This window comes from Procambarus clarkii, chromosome 36, assembly GCF_040958095.1.
Source record: "Procambarus clarkii isolate CNS0578487 chromosome 36, FALCON_Pclarkii_2.0, whole genome shotgun sequence".
In the NCBI taxonomy this organism is placed as follows: domain Eukaryota; kingdom Metazoa; phylum Arthropoda; class Malacostraca; order Decapoda; family Cambaridae; genus Procambarus; species Procambarus clarkii.
This window is the reverse complement of record NC_091185.1, coordinates 10090323-10112367: the sequence shown is the minus strand read 5'-3', so window position 1 is coordinate 10112367 and position 22045 is coordinate 10090323. Positions and strand designations below refer to the sequence as shown.

At 48.4% G+C, this 22045-nt stretch overlaps 1 protein-coding gene across 3 annotated transcripts in view; it reads left to right on the top strand.

Moving 5' to 3' along the window:
- LOC123756101 (uncharacterized) overlaps positions 1-22045 on the top strand; it is a 238833-nt gene that overhangs the window by 137855 nt on the left and 78933 nt on the right. For all 3 annotated transcript variants that reach the window (XM_069336550.1, XM_069336549.1, XM_069336548.1), the window contains exons 2-4: positions 2378-5989; positions 11411-11792; positions 19262-19404. In XM_069336550.1, the coding sequence (XP_069192651.1) occupies positions 2570-5989; positions 11411-11792; positions 19262-19404 (3945 nt within the window). In that variant the 5' untranslated portion in view covers positions 2378-2569. The remainder of the gene's footprint in view (positions 1-2377; positions 5990-11410; positions 11793-19261; positions 19405-22045) is intronic.

Genomic DNA, 22045 nt, shown 5'->3' with positions numbered 1-22045 from the left:
TAAGTCACGTGTCGACCAAATACAGTCAACTTCCAAGCAAAATAATTGCCTGTGTTCTCATACTATATTCTGGACTGTGTCACTTTTAAATCGGCGCAGAGCAGCTCTGAACTCGTCTCCAAATTAGGCACTAACGAAACCACACCTGCTGCTATATGTGACTTGTGACATACACCTACCTCCCAGGAACCACACCTGCTGCTATATGTGACTTCTGACACCCGGGAACCACACCTGCTGCCACACGTGACACCCGGGAACTACACCTGCTGCCACATATATAATCAACGGTCCCATATATAGGTAGTAGTGGCCTCTGGTCACACAACGCCCACACAAAGTACAAGTTGCTTAAATTAAATCTTTTTTTTTATTCAGGAAAAGTACATACATAGTTGATATTCAAACATAATGTTGCTTGTGGAGTTGAACACCACCACCCTAACTGTCCACAACGGTGGTGCTAGTTATGCCAGCCACGCAATAATTATTACTTGACAATTACGAGTCAGATAATGGGGAAATACGCTGTTGCATAGTTCATAAAGAAGAGAGTATTTTGCGCAGCTTTGTAAGCGCCAAACCGCGCAGCAACTCTTCAACATTCACTAGTCGTGAGTTTCTCCCTTGATCATGTCTTGTTAGTGACCGAATATTATGTTGGGGCTGTGGTGATGACTTGTTAGTGACCGAATATTATGTTGGGGCTGTGATGATGACTTGTTAGTGACCGAATATTATGTTGGGGCTGTGATGATGACTTGTTAGTGACCGAATATTATGTTGGGGCTGTGGTGATGACTTGTTAGTGACCGAATATTATGTTGGGGCTGTGGTGATGTCTTGTTTGTGACCGAATATTATGTTGGGGCTGTGATGATGACTTGTTAGTGACCGAATATTATGTTGGGGCTGTGGTGATGTCTTGTTTGTGACCGAATATTATGTTGGGGCTGTGGTGATGACTTGTTAGTGACCGAATATTATGTTGGGGCTGTGGTGATGTCTTGTTAGTGACCGAATATTTTGTTGGGGCTGTGATGATGACTTGTTAGTGACCGAATATTATGTTGGGGCTGTGATGATGACTTGTTAGTGACCGAATATTATGTTGGGGCTGTGGTGATGTCTTGTTAGTGACCGAATATTATGTTGGGGCTGTGATGATGACTTGTTAGTGACCGAATATTATGTTGGGGCTGTGATGATGACTTGTTAGTGACCGAATATTATGTTGGGGCTGTGGTGATGACTTGTTAGTGACCGAATATTATGTTGGGGCTGTGGTGGTGTCTTGTTAGTGACCGAATATTATGTTGGGGCTGTGATGATGACTTGTTAATGACCGAATATTATGTTGGGGCTGTGGTGATGTCTTGTTAGTGACCGAATATTATGTTGGGGCTATGGTGATGTCATGTTAGTGACCGAATATTATGTTGGGGCTGTGGTGATGACTTGTTAGTGACCGAATATTATGTTGGGGCTGTGGTGATGACTTGTTAGTGACCGAATATTATGTTGGGGCTATGGTGATGTCATGTTAGTGACCGAATATTATGTTGGGGCTGTGATGATGACTTGTTAGTGACCGAATATTATGTTGGGGCTGTGATGATGACTTGTTAGTGACCGAATATTATGTTGGGGCTGTGATGATGACTTGTTAGTGACCGAATATTATGTTGGGGCTGTGATGATGACTTGTTAGTGACCGAATATTATGTTGGGGCTGTGATGATGACTTGTTAGTGACCGAATATTATGTTGGGGCTGTGATGTTTCTCCCTCTCCTCTCGCTCTCTCAGAAAGTATCCGAAAAGATGAAAGATTGCTCAAACTCTACAGAAAACATTTCCCCAATTTCCGACGTCAACAATATTGCAGGGATAGTTGTAAAGGGCGAATATCAAGGTTATGGCCTTAAAGGCAACGTATTATGATTAGAATTTTGGTATTAATTTGGGTTTGATTACACATGCAGCACTTACAATTTCCGATAATATCCCCAACTCGTATTAATTTTAATACTTCAGATCGAATCATAGCATTACGAGATTTCTTGTTGGGTCTGTCCATGTTATGCACATACCCAACAGCATTTGCTATGAAAACTTGGGTGAAGCTGGCCCCCCAAACGTCTGCTCTCCAATCTTGTACACACACATACATTTATAGGTATATAATTGTTATCATAATATTATATATAATTTTTCTTTTACTTCAAAACTTGTGTTTCTTAATATTTTATTAAGTATGTTATTTGATTTTGTACCAATGATCTCTGGTTGTTGAGGTGCTTAAGAGACTCCGGTGTGTATAGAGCAAAGTCCCCCAGCACGTGTATAATGCTTCTCTCTCGGTGTGGTGCCCACAGCGAGGTGACGGTCCTCAGTCTTCACCACCCACACCTCACACGCCCTCGGGCTCCGACTCGCCCACCGGGTACCAGACCTCCGCCCCGTCCTCGCCCACCGGGTACCAGACCTCCGCCCCGTCCTCGCCCACTGGGCACCAGACGTCGCGTAAACTCCGGCGAAAGTGCCGAGCGTCAGGGGAGCGGGGAGGAATGGTGGAGGGAGAGAAGGGAGAGAGAGGGAGGAGCAGGGTGGCGTGGCTGCCGCGGCAACAGCAGGAGAGAAGTGGCCAGCCGGCAGCAGTGCCGCCGTGGGCGGAGCCTGATGCACAGCCGCCCCCGCCGCCCTCGCAGATCTACACCAACCTGTCCCCGTCGACCCCCCGCAGGAGCGTGATGCAGGCCGCCTCGCCCGTCGCCACCACCCAGCCTCACCCGTCACCCACACACTTCAACCGCCCGACGCCCGGAGCCAGCCCCATCATGCTCCGCAGATCTCTCTTTCGCGACGTGGACGGACCAGCCCGGGCCAGGTCCGTGGACTCCATTACCCGCTCGGCTCCCTGGGGGGAGACGAAGCTCCGGCCAACCCCACGGACCGAGTCCCCAGCCAGGGGCCCCCCGGGGGCTCATCTGCCACCCTGGGCCACTGTCACGGCTTCTTCACCCGCCATGGGTGACCAGCCACAGGTGCCCCCGGGGAGGGGTGACCAGCCACAGGTGCCCCCGGGGAGGGGTGACCAGCCACAGGTGCCCCCGGGGAGGGGTGACCAGCCACAGGTGCCCCCAGGGAGGGGTGACCAGCCACAGGTGCCCCCGGGGAGGGGTGACCAGCCACAGGTGCCCCCAGGGAGGGGTGACCAGCCACAGGTGCCCCCGGGGAGGGGTGACCAGCCACAGGTGCCCCCGGGGAGGGGTGACCAGCCACAGGTGACCCCAGGGAGGGGTGACCAGCCACAGGTGCCCCCGGGGAGGGGTGACCAGCCACAGGTGCCCCCTGGGAGGGGTGACCAGCCACAGGTGCCCCCAGGGAGGGGTGACCAGCCACAGGTGCCCCCGGGGAGGGGTGACCAGCCACAGGTGCCCCCGGGGAGGGGTGACCAGCCACAGGGTAGCGTGTTGTCAAGAACGACAGTAATATCGTCGTTGAGCCAAGAGTCAGTAAGGGAGAGGCGGGTGGTGTGGCAGAGGGAGGTGGCCACACCTCAGCCACCTCCTCCCTCAACAGCTTCACAGTTTATTGCCAGAGAACCTGGCCCCGGGGGGCAGGGCAGCGAGGGTCAGGGTGCCCCAGGCCCACCTCACCCCAGTGGCCCACAGAAAGATGCCCCGGGCAAGCAACTAGACAAGAGCTCACCGACACCATGGCGTAAGGCAAGTGGCGGCCAGGTGTCCGCTGGCCAGGTGTCCGCTGGCCAGGTGTCCGCTGGCCAGGTGTCCGCTGGCCAGGTGTCCGCTGGCCAGGTGTCCGCTGGCCAGGTGTCCGCTGGCCAGATGTCCGCTGGCCAGGTGTCCGCTGGCCAGGTGTCCGCTAGCCAGATATCCACTGGCCAGGTGTCCGCTGGCCAGGTCTCCGCTAGCCAGATGTCCACTGGCCAGGTGTCCGCTGGCCAGGTGTCCGCTGGCCAGGTCTCCGCTAGCCAGATGTCCACTGGCCAGGTGTCCGCTGGTAAGACCGCCCCTGCACACTACCCACGGCAGGAGGGTGACGCCAGTGCTGTTCCTGCCGCTGCCACAGACAGCCACCAGCCTCAGCCACCACATCACCTCACTGGCCACAGAGCGCCCTGGAGGGCAGCACCACCTGCGGCAGAGCAGCACCCAGCTGGTACATCGGCTGCACCAACTGGCACGTCTGACACAACCAAAGAATTACCCAAATCGCAAACAGCGGCGGAAGAAGACATCAAGAGGGAGGCAGGTGACACCGTGGCTGACTGTGAGCCCAGCTGGCGCAGACATCAGCACAAGAGCCGTCCAGCGGCGTCGTCTGCTGCTGCTGCACCTCAGCAGACCACCGTCAAACCCGCCTCCGCTTCACTGCCTTCTCTGAAGAAGTCCACAATTGCAGACAGTCCCTCATCTCCTGCCCCGGATGTAACTAAGCTTGCCCAGTCTGTCCCCTCTCCTCTAACCAAACAATCATCACCTGTACTCACATCTGCCAACAAGCCTGGCTCGGCTGGCCCTACATCTGCAAAGAAACCTACTTCAGCTGGCCCTACATCTGCAAAGAAACCTAGCTCAGCTGGCCCTACATCTGCAAAGAAGTCTGCCTCAGCTGTACCTACTGAAAACAAGCCTTCCTCAGCTCTGCCTCCTGAAAACAAGTCTGCCTCAGATGTACCTGCTGAAAACAAGCCTGCCTCAGCTCTGCCTACTGAAAACAAGCCTTCCTCAGCTCTGCCTACTGAAAACAAGCCTGCCTCAGCCGTACCTGCTTCAAAAAAGGCTGCATCAACTCCACCAAGTGAGTGTGCCTCGCCTGCGCCTGTTGCCGCTTGTATCACTGCTGCCAGCGCCTCAGTACCAGCGGGTATGGTAAGAGGTCCTCCAGCAGCCCCGTCAGTGGTGAGTGTGGCAGTAAGTGAGGACAAGGCTGGTGTCGAGAGAGAGGTCAGGTGGGGCACTAGTCCACCACTGGCATCCCCTCTCACAACCACCCACTCACCCATACCGTTGGCACCTCCCCTCGCCGCCGTCTCCACCCACTCTCCCACGCCGCCACTTCCACCTAAATACACTGCCGCAGCTGTCATTAGCGCCCCAACAGTGCCACAAGTTGGCAAACCTGCAGGCACCCCGGTGCTGCCCACTCCCGCCCCCGTTACTACACAGCCTATGCGCACCCCACCATTTTCCATTTCGTCTACACAGCCACAACCATTAGCAGCGTCAGGGGGGTCACCTGTCCCCTCAGTGTCTGAGGCAAGGGCGGCTGAGGTTTGCTTAGCTGAGGACCCACACGCTATGCCAATTCCAACGCCACCGCCGGCACCAGATGCTAAACTTCTGAAAGGTGGCGGCCGGATACTAAGCTTGTCAGGTGGTGCTGTATCTCCAGAGAGTAGTCCAATCCCTGCGAGAAAGGACGTGTCAGGGGCGAGTTCTGCAGAGTTCCAGAAGGAGCCAGCAGCTGTAGTGATATCCCGAGACACAATGAGACCCCCGCAGCCTGAATTTCCGCCTCCGCCACCAGAGGAGCAGATTGAAATACTTTCAGGCTCCGGTGACTCTGCGATACTACCGCCTCCAGGCTTCAGCCATGAGGCAAACACGGGGGCACCCTCGGGCTTCACGACGCGTCTGCCGTGTGTGTCTGAGCAAGGAGAAGGTATTCAGTCACCAGAATATGTGCGAGAGTCTGTCACGAAGCGCATTAAGGCCTTTGAAAAACAGGCGTCAAAAGAAGAGGAGCCTCCTTTGGTCGAACGGCAATTGCCCATTGCCCGGCCTGTGGCCCCGTGGGTGAAGCGGACGTCATCGGGGCCCGTGCAGCAGGAACGGTTCTGGGACATAACTTCACCAGAGTCCGAGGACCCCGAAGTCACCTGGCCAGGACCACCAGCATCCAAGGAATTCGAAAGAACGAAATCACCATCGAGAGCCGCTTCGCCCAGAGAGGCTCAACAGGTACCGTGTCTCCGCCCGAACCCGTCCCGCTCGTTGTAAATGTTCCTCTGCTTTCTTCCTCTCCTCTCACTAACTATCAACCACTTGGGCTGGACGGTAGAGCGACGGTTTCGCTTCATGCAGGTCGGCGTTCAATCCCCGACTGTCCAAGTGGTTGGGCATCATTCCTCCCCTCCATCCCAAATCCTTATCCTGATCCTTTCCTAGTGCTATATAGTCGTAATGACTGCGCTCTCCCCCTATTAATTCCCTTCCTCTCAATAACTGTTTGTTGACGGCGTGGCGTTGCTGACGGCATTAACTGTACTGTCATCACCTGTGACTACGAGAAACTACTCCGTCATCCTAACAGTGGAATGATTTAGTGTGCGCGCGCTTACTCGCTAACTCCCAGGTGTGGTCCTGCTCTTAGCTGTGTTCCTCTTAGAAATGAAAACTAGTGACAGTCACGTGGTTTCATTGAGTATTGTAGAGTAGTGTATGCACTAACGATTAATGGCCGCCACATGCATGGAGTGCGTGTGATCACATGAAGCATGGCTTTGGCTCTACCTCTTGTAACCAAAATAAATTACCACCACAGAATTACTGTAAATATGGCTGTTTTGTGACACTTTTGATCGGTGTTTAAAGTGCAACAAGTTTCTGGTTTGTGTTACTGGTAAACAGTTATATATGTCTCCTTCCTTTCTCGACCCTCTCCCTCTCTCCACCTTTCTCTCTTCTCCCATTTGTTCATCTCCCTTTCTGCCTCCCCCATTTATCCTCCCTCCCCCTCTCTCTCTCTCTCTCTCTCTCTCTCTCTCTCTCTCTCTCTCTCTCTCTCTCTCCCTCTCTCTCTCTCTCTCTCTCTCTCTCTCTCTCTCCTCTCTCTCTCTCTGTCTCCTCTCTCTCTCTCTCTCTCTCTCTCTCTCTCTCTCTCTCTCTCTCTCTCTCTCTCTCTCTCTGTCTCCTCTGTCTCCTCTCTCTCTCTCTCTCTCTCTCTCTCTCTCTCTCTCTCTCTCTCTCTCTCTCTCTCTCTCTCTCTGTCTCCTCTCTCTATCTCTCTCTATCTCTCTATCTCTCTATCTCTCTATCTCTCTCTCTCTCTCTCTCTCTCTCTCTCTCTCTCTCTCTCTCTCTCTCTGTCTCCTCTCTCTCTATCTCTCTCTGTCTCCTCTCTCTCTATCTCTCTCTCTCTCTCTCTGTCTCCTCTCTCTCTCTCTCTCTCTCTCTCTCTCTCTCTCTCTCTCTCTCTCTCTCTCTCTCTCTCTCTCTCTCTCTCTCTCTCTCTGTCTCCTCTCTCTCTCTCTCTCTCTCTCTCTGTCTCCTCTCTCTCTCTCTCTCTCTCTCTCTCTCTCTCTCTCTCTCTCTCTCTCTCTCTCTCTCTGTCTCTGTCTCTGTCTCTCTCTCTCTCTCTCTCTCTCTCTCTCTCTCTCTCTCTCTCTCTCTCTCTCTCTCTCTCTCTCTCTCTCTCTCTGTCTCCTCTCTCTCTCTCTCTCTCTCTCTCTCTCTCTCTCTCTCTCTCTCTCTCTCTCTCTCTCTCTCTCTCTCTCTCTCTCTCTCTCTCTCTCTGTCTCTCTCTCTCTGTCTCTCTCTCTCTGTCTCCTCTCTCTCTCTCTGTCTCCTCTCTCTCTCTCTGTCTCCTCTCTCTCTCTCTCTCTCTCTCTCTCTCTCTCTCTCTCTCTGTCTCCTCTCTCTCTCTCTCTCTCTCTCTCTCTCTCTCTCTCTCTCTCTCTCTCTCTCTCTGTCTCCTCTCTCTCTCTCTCTCTCTCTGTCTCCTCTCTCTCTCTCTCTCTCTCTCTCTCTCTGTCTCCTCTCTCTCTCTCTCTCTCTCTCTCTCTCTCTCTCTGTCTCCTCTCTCTCTCTCTCTCTCTCTCTCTCTCTCTCTCTCTCTCTCTCTCTCTCTCTCTCTCTCTCTCTCTCTCTCTCTCTCTCTCTCTCTCTCTCTCTCTCCTCTCTCTCTCTCTCTCTCTCTCTCTCTCTCTCTCTCTCTCTCTCTCTCTCTCTCTCTCTCTCTCTCTCTCTCTCTCTCTCTCTCTCCCTCCCTCCCTCTCTCCCCCAACCTCCTCTTCTCGTTTTCTACTTTCTCTCCCTCCTCCTCCTATCCTCTCTCTCTCCCTGCCGTATTCTCTCTTTCCTTCTCGCTCTTTTCTCCCCCCTCTCCCTCTCTTTCCCCCTTTTCTCTCTTCCTTCTTATTCCTTTTTTTTGTATGGTGTGCTCGCGAGTAAGGATAGAGGGCGTGGTTGAGTAGGCGAGGCGTTGTGCGTGCCCGCGTTGTACACGCTGCCTCGTGCTGGTACATCAGTGTCATTCACGCTGCCCCGTGCTTGTTCACCTGCAGTGCCACCAACACGGACTCCAACCGTGGACCGGCCGAAGCCGGATCCATTGGAAGGGATTGGGCTGGGAATCGAACCCTTCCCAGAGTTTGGCTAGAGTGTGCTTGAGGGCCTGGTGCTGCCTTGAATGATGCGGACACTCTAGCCGTTCATCCCGTTACAGGTAGCATGTGCCTTCACAGGTGAGGAAGGTGTGTCCCAACTCGGGCTCCTCGGTATTAACAACACACTCCATCCTCCTGACGTTTCATAACGTTAAGAAACTGTCGTACTAACGTGCCCTTATCCTAGGCTACCAGAGAACCCAAAACAAGGAAACGGGACAGTATGTCAATTTCGCGAGTCGCTATATATACCATTTTCTAGTACGACGATTTCTGGCCTTAGGTAGAGTATGCGTCAAAATGCGACGCTCTATTAGGAGGAACTAAACCCAACTCACACCGGCTCAATAAAGATGTCTTCTTTGCACACCCTCAGTAAACGCGGAATGGTGACCCCATGTTTCCCTGGTCGCTAAGCTTGGGCGGCCGCGCTAGCTGTACATGTGGGTGGCGTCATTGTGGGCATCTCATCATGCTTCACCCTGGTGCTATCCTGGCCTGGAGTCCGGTGTATTTGACACAACGACCAGGAACACCACCATGATGCAAGGCCTCGCCCTCCACCTGCACTGTAATACATTACCCCCCCCCCCCTCACACACACACAGCCGGCCGGCCGGGCGGACAGCACACTGGACACGTGATTCTGTGGTCCCGGGTTCGATCCCGGGCGCCGGCGAGAAACGATGGGCAGAGTTTCTTTCACCCTATGCCCCTGTTGCCTAGCAGTAAATAGGTACCTGGGAGTTAGTCAGCTGTCACGGGCTGCTTCCTGGGGTGTGTGTGTGTGGGTGTGGTGTGGGAGGGAAAAATAGTAGTAGTAGTAGTAGTAATGAAAACAGTTGATTGACAGTTGAGAGGCGGGCCGAAAGAGCAAAGCTCAACCCCTGCAAGCACAACTAGGCGAATACAACTAGGTGAATACACACACACTATGAATTAATCACTTTTCACCCACCGTGAATAAATGTATAACAAATTGTGTTAGAAGTGTCTCAAATGTCTCGTACACTCAGTCCACTTCGCTTGGTTAGTGGTTAAATAATATGGCTATTTAAACGTTATAGAGTTAAAAGATAGCAAATATTTACTAAGCTTGAAGTCGTACAATAAATTTGAACTAAATTGGTAACACTGGGTAAGATGGCGCGTCGTCTGCTAGCTCCACCCGCCGGTAACACTAACTGGAGTCCTCTGGTTATTTCTCTGAACACAACTATTTCTCGTAGTATGATTTAGAACCACTGGCTAAATGGTTACTATATGAACTCAGAACCAAATACTCAGTACCCATTAGCACGGGAAAGCAGGGGTGCAGTGCCAGTTGTATAGGTGCCGGAGCTCCGGTGGGCCTGATTAAAGCCTCTCATTTCCTATCCTGTTTCTATACATGTTACACCATTAAGTATTTCGTGTTTGTACTCACTAATTATCATGAAATATAATTATCAAACAAATAAGGACAAAATATCAATCACGAATTTATCAATTTAAGAAGTTAAAACACTTAGTGCTCACAAAATACAACCAGTGAGAAGTTTCACAATAGTTTCCACAAAGAGTGAGGTGCGAGATGTTTCCGGGTGTGTGAAGCAACTCTGGTGGTGATATCATCTGCCGGTCCGTGGTAGCGCAGCCATCATGTGGCTTATGGCTCAGGCTACCACTCAACTAGAGGAGGTCCATATAGCTTAACAAACTATAAGTGTTGATACATGATTTATGATATTTCTTGAACGTGTTGTTATTATTATCAGGTTTGTGTGACTGAATCCCCTCTCACACTCGGCAGTACTAATAGGAATAACTTGTAAACGGCTCAGTAATTGATGAAGATGATTGATGAAGATTAAGCCACCCAAGAGATGGCACGGGCATGAATAGCCCGTAAGTTGTGGCCCTTTTGAGCCATTACCAGTATCAAGAGCTGATACTGGAGATCTGTGGAGGTGCAACTACACCCTGCGTGACGGGAGATGTCTCCCGTCGCGGTGCTGGACGTTGTTGTTGTTAAAGATTTAGCTATTCAGGACGGAGTGTCCATGTAGCACGGGCTATGGTGAGCCCGTAATCCAAGGATGAAGGATTACGGGTGCTGGACGCTGGCAAGCCTTTATATATACCGTCCTGAGAGTTTACTGGTGGCGTCTGGTGAGCTGGCGAGGCAGGTGTTCCGTGAGCGCTTTGTCATGGGTTCGTATCCTGGCCGGGGAGGATTTACTAGGCGCAAATCCTTAACTGTAGCCTCTGTTTAACTCAACAGTAAAATGAGTACTTGGTTGTAAAAACGATTGTTCGCGGCGGGGATCGTATTCCAGAGACCTGCCCGAAACGCTACGCATACTAGTGGCTGTACAAGAGTGTACAAGAATGTAAGATGCCCTGTCTTGTTGGGGGGGGGGGGATGTGTCCAGACAATACGTTTTGGCAAATCAATTAACCAACTCGGTTATATTTAATGAATGCTCACCAACTGATATAGCCCAACCACTTTGGGTGGACGGTAGAGCGACTGCATGGCTTCACCAAGTGATTGGGCACCATTCCTTCCCCCCATCCCATCCCAAATCCTTATCCTAGCCCCATCCCAGTGCTGCATAGTCGTAATGGCTTGGCACTTTACCCCGATAATCTCCTTCACCAAGTGCCACAGTGTATTAAGGTCAAAACATGAAGTTAAACATTATATTAAAGCAAGAGTACCCACGTAGAGAGGACACAAGCAGAGTGCTGGAGGCGGGGGCAGGCAGGCACGTCGGCGCCCCCTCCCCCCTGCTGGTGCCACAGCCTCAACCCCTGGTCGACCTCTAGCTCTTGGCTTCCTGGCTAGTTGAGCCACTTCCCATACCAATTGAGTTAGTCCCCAATATAACAAAATATACTTGTATATTGGTAATGGTACCATGTTTTGTATAAATTACTATTTGACTATGGGGGCAGGATGGCACACGACCACCAGGACTTGCTATGACAGTTTCCTGTCTCGTCTCCACAGACAGGTACAGCTGTTGCCGTCCCAGCTGCTCCTCCACTCAAGACAGGTACAGCTGCCACCGTCCCAGCTGCTCCTCCACTCAAGACAGGTACAGCTGCCACCGTCCCAGCTGCTCCTCCACTCAAGACAGGTACAGCTGCCACCGTCCCAGCTGCTCCTCCACTCAAGACAGGTACAGCTGCTCCTCCACTCAAGACAGGTACAGCTGCTGCTCCACCCAAGATCAGCGCTGCAGTGGCCTCGCCGGGGTCAAAGGTCGCGGCCATTCCGGCCTCCATCACGGCCGCCAAGGTGGCCAGGTCACACCCGCGACCTCCCGCCGCCCGCCGCCAGAGGTCAGCCTCCACCGGCGACTATTACGCTCACTACATCTCCCCCGACGGTAAGGCAAGGGTATGGTGACGTGAATGGTGTTGGGGCAAGTGTATGGTGACGTGTAGAGGTGGGGCAAGGGTATGGTGACGTGTATGGTGTTGGGGCAAGTGTATGGTGACGTGTATGGTGTTGGGGCAAGGGTATGGTGACGTGAATGGTGTTGGGGCAAGTGTATGGTGTTGGGGCAAGGGTATGGTGTTGGGGCAAGGGCATGGTGACGTGTATGGTGTTGGGGCAAGGGTATGGTGACGTGAATGGTGTTGGGGCAAGGGTATGGTGACGTGTATGGTGCTGGGGCAAGGGTATGGTGACGTGTATGGTGTTGGGGCAAGGGTATGGAGACGTGTATGGTGCTGGGGCAAGGGTATGGTGACGTGTATGGTGTTGGGGCAAGTGTATGGTGACGTGTGGTGTTGGGGCAAGGGTATGGTGACGTGTATGGTGCTGGGGCAAGGGTATGGTGACGTGTATGGTGCTGGGGCAAGGGTATGGTGACGTGTATGGTGTTGGGGCAAGTGTATGGTGACGTGTGGTGTTGGGGCAAGGGTATGGTGACGTGTATGGTGCTGGGGCAAGGGTATGGTGCCTTGTGGTGTTGGGGCAAGTGTATGGTGACGCGTGGTGCTGGGTCAAGGGTATGGTGCCTCATGATGCTGGGTCAAGGGTATGGTGCCTCATGATGCTGGGTCAAGGGTATGGTGCCTTGTGTTAGGTCAAGTGTATGGTGCCTGGTGGTGCTGGGTCAAGGGTATGGTGCCTCATGATGCTGGGTCAAGGGTATGGTGCCTGGTGGTGCTGGGGCAAGGGTATGGTGACGTGTATGGTGTTGGGGCAAGTGTATGGTGACGTGTGGTGCTGGGGCAAGGGTATGGTGCCTGGTGGTGCTGGGGCAAGGGTATGGTGCCTTGTGGTGCTGGGGCAAGTGTATGGTGAAGCGTGGTGCTGGGTCAAGGGTATGGTGACGTGTATGGTGCTGGGGCAAGGGTATGGTGACGTGTATGGTGCTGGGGCAAGGGTATGGTGACGTATATGGTGTTGGGGCAAGGGTATGGTGACGTGTATGGTGCTGGGGCAAGGGTATGGTGATGTATGGTGCCTTGTGGTGCTGGGTCAAGGGTATGGTGCCTCATGATGCTGGGTCAAGGGTATGGTGCCTCATGATGCTGGGTCAAGGGTATGGTGCCTTGTGTTAGGTCAAGTGTATGGTGCCTGGTGGTGCTGGGTCAAGGGTATGGTGCCTTGTGGTGCTGGGTCAAAGGTATGGTGCCTGGTGGTGCTGGGTCAAGGGTATGGTGCCTGATGGTGCTGGGTCAAGGGTATGGTGCCTTGTGGTGCTGGGGCAAGGCAATGGTGCCTTGTGGTGCTGGGTCAAGGGTATGGTGCCTTGTGGTGCTGGGGCAAGGCAATGGTGCCTTGTGGTGCTGGGTCAAGGGTATGGTGCCTTGTGGTGCTGGGTCAAGGATATGGTGCCTTGTGGTGCTGGGGCAAGGCAATGGTGCCTTGTGGTGCTGGGTTAAGGGTATGGTGCCTTGTGGTGCTATGTCAAGGCTATGGTGCCTTGTGGTGCTGGGTCAAGGGTATGGTGCCTTGTGGTGCTGGGGCAAGGCTATGGTGCCTTGTGGTGCTGGGGCAAGGCTATGGTGCCTTGTAATGCTGGGTCAAGGGTATGGTGCCTTGTGGTGCTGGGTCAAGGGTATGGTGCCTTGTGGTGCTGGCTCAAGGGTAGACTATGGTGCCTCACGATGCTAGGTCCAGGGTAGACTACGGTGCCTCATGGTGCTGGGTCAAGGGTAGACTATGGTGCCTCATGGTGCTGGGTCAAGGGTAGACAATGGTGCCTCATGGTGCTGGGTCAAGGGTAGACTATGGTGCCTCATGGTGCTGGGTCAAGGGTAGACTATGGTGCCTCATGGTGCTGGGTCCAGGGTAGACTATGGTGCCTCATGGTGCTGGGTCAAGGGTAGACTATGGTGCCTCATGGTGCTGGGTCAAGGGTAGACTATGGTGCCTCATGGTGCTGGGTCAAAGGTAGACTATGGTGCCTCATGGTGCTGGGTCAAGGGTAGACTATGGTGCCTCATGGTGCTGGGTCAAGGGTTGACTATGGTGCCTCATGGTGCTGGGTCAAGGGTAGACTATGGTGCCTCATGATGCCAGGTGAAGGAACAGCCAGCCACTTGCACAGTGCAGCATGTGAGGGCTTGCTGTTGCACTACTGTTGCTTGTCCTGTGTTGTTCTCATTGTAGATATATTGATAATACTTTCTTGTATTGGCTCGTTATTTAGCCAGCGCTTAATTATACATAGCAGTGTTTCTCAAAGGGGTCCACTTGGCTCTCAAGTGAGGAATTTGAAGTCTAATAGGAGGAAATTAGTTCATGGGGAGGAATTAGAGAATTGGGAAGGATTATACATATAATTATTCCAGTTATATTTGTTTCCTGCAGGGGACAATACATTTAATGTTACATAGAATATTTATTTTGTTGGAGTAATGACCAAATATAAATTTTAATGGTAAAGTAATTAATGCAGTGCTGAAGGTGTTGGAAAGGCACCATTTGCAGACCTATTTCATACAGCCTAATTTGTGGTGAATATATTATTTACTATTTGTGTCTGCAGAATCAAGCTATTAGCTCTTGGACCCCGCCTATCTAACCAATCAATTTTTCCTATATTTCATCTACTATATGTATTTCTAAAATACACACATCCCTTTGAAGCAGTCTGTAGCAGCTGTCTTAACTCCCAAGTACCTATTCACTCCAAGGTGAACAGGTGCATCGAGGTGAAAGAAACTCTGCCCATTTGTTTCTGCCTCTGCCTTGAATTGAACCCGGGGCCTTAGGACTGACCCACAAAAGCTGTCCATTCAGCCTCGAGGTCCCTAAGCCCCTCAATATTTACTCATAGACATAAGAAGATGAAAATGGGACTTTTTTCAACTGATGTGGGTTGCTTCCTTTATTTATTTATCTATTTATTTATTTATATATTTATATATAAGAAGGTACATTGGGTTTATTAGAGTACAGAGAATTGAAGTTTTACATTCTTATAAAGCTACTAGCACGCATAGTGTTTGGGGCAGATCCTTAATCTAACATATAATTTTAAGAAGGTAATTTCTAGCAAATTTAAAAAATCTTTACAGGTACATTGTAAGAAAGTATAAAAATACATTGTAAGAAAATATAAAAATACATTGTAAGAAGGTATAAAAATGCATTGTAGGCAAGTATAAAAAATTGTATTAGAAATTGGACAGAGAAAAAAAGTAAGTACATTAAAGTAAATTTAATGGTTATCCACAGGTATCCACATTTTAGCATGAATTGAGGATTTTTTATTTTTTATTTTATTTATTTATATATATATATATATATATTATTTATATATATATATATATGTCGTACCTAGTAGCCAGAATGCACTTCTCAGCCTACTATGCAATGCCCGATTTGCCTAATAAGCCAAGTTTTGATAAATTAATTGTTTTTCGACTACCTAACCTAACTAACCTAACCTAACCTAACTTTTTCGGCTACCTAACCTAACCTAACCTATAAAGATAGGTTAAGTTAGGTTAGGTAGGGTTGGTTAGGTTTGGTCATATATCTACGTTAATTTTAACTCCAATAAAAAAAAATTGACCTCATACATAATGAAATGGGTAGCTTTATCATTTCATAAGAAAAAAAATAGAGAAAATATATTAATTCAGGAAAACTTGGTTTATTAGGCAAATCGGGCCTTGCATAGTAGGCCGAGAAGTGCGTTCTGGCTACTAGGTACGACATTGTAACGGTTCTTTTTCACTCACTGGGTCACCAATGTAACGGTTCTATTGTTACGTAAAGTATGGTGACAAATAAACACAGACACTAAGATACTATATATATATTTGGTCGAATATACAGAAGTACACAGGTGATACGTTGGTGTGAGTTGAGCGCACTGAGCGTTGGTACAGTATCTCGCAAGTGTCTGCTCTAGACCACACTTGAAAGTAGACTAGTTAATGTTTGCTATTCTTGCTGCTTATATTGCTTGGGCAACACCTCACCGTGTTGCCCGGGCAACGCCTCACCTCATTCATCTCCAAAGGTTGACAGGAATATTAACACTATATTTGGAGCGAGTATATTATTGGGATAATCTACTCGCTACAGAACTCCCCCTCCCAGGGAATGAAAGGAAAAATACTTGATCAAGGAACTTAGCTGGTCGGTGAATTGTACGCCCTGCTCGCGTTACATAACCATCAAAGTTAACTTCCTCCTCTTCGCTGATGTCATCTAACTGGGGTCGTAGGGTGGGAGGTCGCACAGGATCGTCCGTCGTCGTAGGATCAGGTTGTGGTGCAGCTGGTAACTGGGGTTGTAACATGGGAGGTCGTACAGGATCGTCCGTTGTCGTAGGTGGCGGTGCTGCTGGTAACTGTGGTCGAAAAGTGAACTGCGTAGTCAGCGGATGTGTCTGGAGGGATGTCTGGGGCAGCGTCACTCCGGGGTCACCAATGTAACGGTTCTTTTTCACTCACTGGGTCACCAATGTAACGGTTCTATTGTTACGTAAAGTATGGTGACAAATAAACACAGACACTAAGATACTATATATATATTTGGTCGAATATACAGAAGTACACAGGTGATACGTTGGTGTGAGTTGAGCGCACTGAGCGTTGGTACAGTATCTCGCAAGTGTCTGCTCTAGACCACACTTGAAAGTAGACTAGTTAATGTTTGCTATTCTTGCTGCTTATATTGCTCGGGCAACACCTCACCGTGTTGCCCGGGCAACGCCTCACCTCATTCATCTCCAAAGGTTGACAGGAATATTAACACTATATTTGGAGCGAGTATATTATTGGGATAATCTACTCGCTACAACATATATATATATATATATATATATATATATATATATATATATATATATATATATATATATATATATATATATATATATATATATATATATATATATATATATATATATATGTCGTACCTAATAGCCAGAACGCACTTCTCAGCCTACTATGCAAGGCCCGATTTGCCTAATAAGCCAAGTTTTCCTGAATTAATATATTTTTCCTAATTTTTTTCTTATGAAATGATAAAGCTACCCATTTCATTATGTATGAGGTCAATTTTTTTTTATTGGAGTTAAAATTAACGTAGATATATGACCGAACCTAACCAACCCTACCTAACCTAACCTAACCTATCTCTATCGGTTAGGTTAGGTTAGGTAGCAGAAAAAGTTTGGTTAGGTTAGGTTAGGTAGGTTAGGTAGTCGAAAAAACATTAATTCATGAAAACTTGGCTTATTAGGCAAATTGGGCCATGCATAGTTGGCTGAGAAGTGCGTTCTGGCTATTAGGTACGACATATATATATATATATATATATATATATATATATATATATATATATATATATATATATATATATATATATATATATATATATATATATATATATATATATATATATATATATATATATATATATATATATATTTATATATATATATTTATATATATAATATGTCGTACCTAATAGCCAGAACGCACTTCTCAGCCTACTATTCAAGGCCCGATTTGCCTAATAAGCCAAGTTTTCATGAATTAATGTTTTTTCGTCTACCTAACCTACCTAACCTAACCTAACCTAGCTTTTTTTGGCTACCTAACCTAACCTTACCTATAAATATAGGTTAGGTTAGGTTAGGTAGGGTTGGTTAGGTTCGGTCATATATCTACGTTAATTTTAACTCCAATAAAAAAAAATTGACCTCATACATAGAGAAAAGGGTTGCTTTATCATTTCATAAGAAAACAATTATAGTAAATATATTATTTCAGGAAAACTTGGCTTATTAGGCAAATCGGGCCTTGCATAGTAGGCCAAAAAGTGCATTCTGGCTACTAGGTACGACATATATATATATATATATATATATATATATATATATATATATATATATATATATATATATATATATATAATACATATATATATATATACATATATATATATATATACATATACATACATACATACATACATACATACATACATACATACATACATACATACATACATACATACACAAGAAGGTACATTGGGATTGTGAGGATAAATAGCATAGTACAGTAATTACATTCTTGTAAAGCCACTAGTACTTGCAGCATACTAGTGGCTTTAGTACTAGTACTTTTCAGAAGTACAAGTACTAGGATTATTGCAAGATATAATGTAGCAGATTATGTGTATAACTTGATATAAAATAACAGCATTGATTACAATGGTAAAGTTGTATGTCATAGGTACATATGTTGGGGAAATGGGTATCACTAGGTACAGTGCGAGTTTCAAGAACTAGGTAAGAAACTATGAAGATGAGATAAGGTACTTTTTGGTTTTATTTTTGAATAAGGAAAAAGTTTGACAGCTTTTCAATTCATTAGGGAGTGAGTTCCATAGACCAGGTCCCTTTATTTGCATAGAGTGTTTACACAGATTAAGTTTGACTCTGGGGATATCAAAGATCTATTTATTTCTGGTGTGGTGATTATGTATTCACCTAGTTGTGCTTGCGGGGGTTGAGCTCTGCGCTTTCGGCCTGCCTCTCAACTGTCAATCAACTGTTACTAACTACTATTTTTTTCCCCACCCCACACACACACAAACACACACACCCTCGGAAGGAGCCCGTGACAGCTGACTATCTCCCAGGTACCTATTTATTCAGGTAACAGGAGCATCAGGGTGAAAGAAACTCTGCCCATTATTTCTCGCCGGCGCCCGGAATCGAACCCGGGACAACAGGATCATGTGCCCAGCGTGCTGTCCGCTCAGCCACCGGCCCCCCCCAATACGTGTTCTATTACATCTGTCCAAGAAGTTTCAGAACAGGGTTAGCAATGTAGCAATTATAACCAGAATAGGGGTTTGTTTTGGGACGCTTACCTTTCTGGGTACCTGACCCGGTCGATGGCAAACATAGAATGTTTCCAACCACACGGGGGTTTCTATAGGCCATTGCTCCCCTTGCCTCTCTGAGGGGACCGGGTTCTGGCACGTGGTCCCCGGTAGGCCCACAGAACTCCATACACATGACTGATGCCAAAGTCTGACATTAGCATATCAGCCTGGATATATCCGGGGAGCCTCTGGGTTTTACCCAGAAAATGCCGTTTCATTACATTCAACGCTGTTTTTTTCGTGGGCAGGTTCGAATGCTCCTTATGGCACCTGCAGAGTTTCTCAATATGTACCACCACCACCACCACTGCTGCAACTTGTAAATCTTTGCATAAAAATCAGAAATACATAAGTGTGAGTTTTTGTCCTATGTTGTTATGTCTGTGAGAAGACATTACCATTACTGTACTTACTACTACTACTACTACTACTACTTACCTATCTACTACCATACTACTATAATTTGTGATGGTCTTTCAGAACCACGTCTAGTCAAGATGCCAGCAGACAGCAACGTGACTGGATCTGCTGCTGATGCTAAGAAGATTTCCACTCCAACCAAAGATGATGTGCTTTTTGACCCCTGGTGTGACCCCAAGAATCCTAGGGCCATCAGCTTCCAGGTCTGTGAGAATTAGTCACTTCATTACACAAGAGTTAAAGTGGTTTATTCATTATCGTGCATTTTCTGAGTTGTACTACTCTATTGTACTCCCTAGGCAATGCCTCCAGTTTTTTTCATGGACAGGAATGAAGACATTCAGGACAGGTCTATATTCTGCACTAGTACAGTAGCCCTTATAAGTGCTACTTAGCATCCAAGGAACCACCAAGGAGTGTTCTCACTTAATGCTCTCATTTATAGAGAAGGATAAGTATACTTTAATCATGATATTATACAATTTACTAATAAGAATCCTTATAACCAAAAAATATGCATAACAGTTATAACAACGAGCTATGACTGTTATAACCACAAGCAAATTTGTCTGGGTTCATGTCCGGGCCAAAGTCAGATTGGCTGGCTTTGTTCTTAACTCACAATCTGGAATTCTGAGTTTGATTTCCAGGTGGGATAGAAATGGTTGGGAACGTTTCCTTTCATTTAATGCCTCTGTTTACCTAGCAGTAAGTAGGTACCTGGGAGTTAGGCAACTATTGTAGGGTTGCATCCTGGGAAGGGTCAGTAGTTTGACCTTGGGGACCTCAATACAGTACAAGCCTAAATATATGTTTAAACAGGTTTCCTGTCCCCCAACAAAACAAATTCACCATTCACCCAGCTGAACTTAAGGACCTGATTTTTTGTGTAAACAGTTTGGCAGGTCTCGTTCCAGTGAAAACTTAGTAAGGTAAGGTTTAATATGAGCTATGGGAAGGGACTACATCATCGTTGCTGTCCCTGCCTCCGGTGGTCTTGTTTTGGCTGCAGAGGCACGGTTTATTGGGGTCGAGTCGAGCTTGGGTGGCTCGGCAGTTGCTCGAGCAGCTGTGCAGGAGCCTTAGCTTTGCCCTCCTTGTTTATCTCCTGGCCAGAGTTTGGTTGATGGGGTTCTGGAGTGCTTCTGCTCCCCAAGCCCGGCCCGAGGCTAGGCTTGAGTTGTGAGAGTTTGGTCCACTAGGCTGTTGCTTGGAGCAGCTCACAAGATCACATATTCACCACAGTATCATAGTGGTTGGTTCGGCACTCCTTGGAGAAAATGATCTAGTTTTCTCTTGAAGCTGTCCACAGTTGTTCCAGCAATATTTCTTATGCTCATTGGGAGTATGTTGAACAGCCGTGGACCTCTGATGTTTATACAGTGTTCTCTGATTGTGCCTATGGCACCCCAAAGCTTGTCACCTATTACACTGTGGCTAGTTCTGCTCCTCCTGAAGACGTACTTTTGCGGGGGTTTTCTTTTTCTTTTTATTTGTTTGTTGCCTGGTGCGGAGTCTGCCCCTTAGTTATTATCCACCCACTGGTAGTCTGGTGGTTCCCTGCTATGTCCCTCATGATTGTGCACGTCGCAGTAGTTCAGTTTTAATTGATCTCTCAGTAGTTTGGGCCAACTGGTTAGCAGTAACTTGTCTGGGCTTCCCTTAGCAGTCAACCTAAGGGCCCCTGGAAAACGTTGGGGCTCAATGGTCCAATGGATGCATCCTCTGAATCCCATCTTGCGAGTTCGAAAGCTGCTCTGTCCCTTTTATCAGGGAGACATTCACTGGTTTTCCCTCCGTCATACTGCCTGTTGGGTCAGTGACACCCTCAAACCAGTCCTATGAGTGGTGTTTCTTGCTTGTTTTCCAATTCACCCAGTCCACTGATACTGATAATAGGCTGTAGGTTGCATCGGCATTGCATGCACAGATGGTTGCAGTTGCTGCAACGCACTAGGTTGGCTGCCTTTCGGGAAGCCCCGTGGCTGTCCCGTTTTGTTTATAGGGACCCGGACTTGGGGGCATTAGTCACATTAACTTTGCTTTCGTCTATGCCCCTCGTCCTTTCCCTGCTGTGGTTTGTCCTACTGCCGGCTCCCAAACATCGGAGGGCTTCGGAGTTGGGGCAGGGTCTAGATGGTGATGAGACTCTGGCGGTCTTGCAGGCTGCCCTTTCTAGTTCGGCAATGGAGACATTCAAGCCTGCTCCTCCAGATGGGGTTTCAGGGTCTGTCAGTGGACCCCCCCCGTTTTCCCAGCTTTTCCGGTTGACTCTGCCTTTCCTTTAGGGGCGGAGGGTTTGGAGGACAGTTCTGCCCTGGGTCCTGGCATTGAGAATCCTGGGGCTGGGAGGGGTTGATTTGGGTTGCTTGGACCCCCTTTTGACCCCGCTTGGGTTTTAGTGCCCTCAATGTGGGGCTTGTTGTTGCAAGGGGGAAAGGTTTTCTTACCCCCCCCCCTTCCCTGTATGAATTTGATAGGGTTCAGCTCCTCCCCGGCATCGGTTCTGAGTTCCCCTGGGTTCTTCAGTCCCTTCCTCCTGGAAGTTTTCGGCTTCTCGTATCCTGCCTAAGGAGGTTTGGGAGGCCATTGCGACGTACCTCCTGTGTGACCCGGTTTTTGCCTCGATAATGGACCCTTCCTCATTTGAGCTCGGTTCTACTTTTCCTTATTGGGTGCATTATGAGGTATCGGATTCATCTTGGTTAGCAGACTGCCCTTTCTTTTCGTTGGGGGCGTGGCATTCATTCTGTCGGACCTGCATGCTTTAGTGGCAGGAAACTTCTACTGTAGTTCAGATTTACCTGGGGGGGGGCAAGTTGGGGCACCTCAATGCGTGGTTGT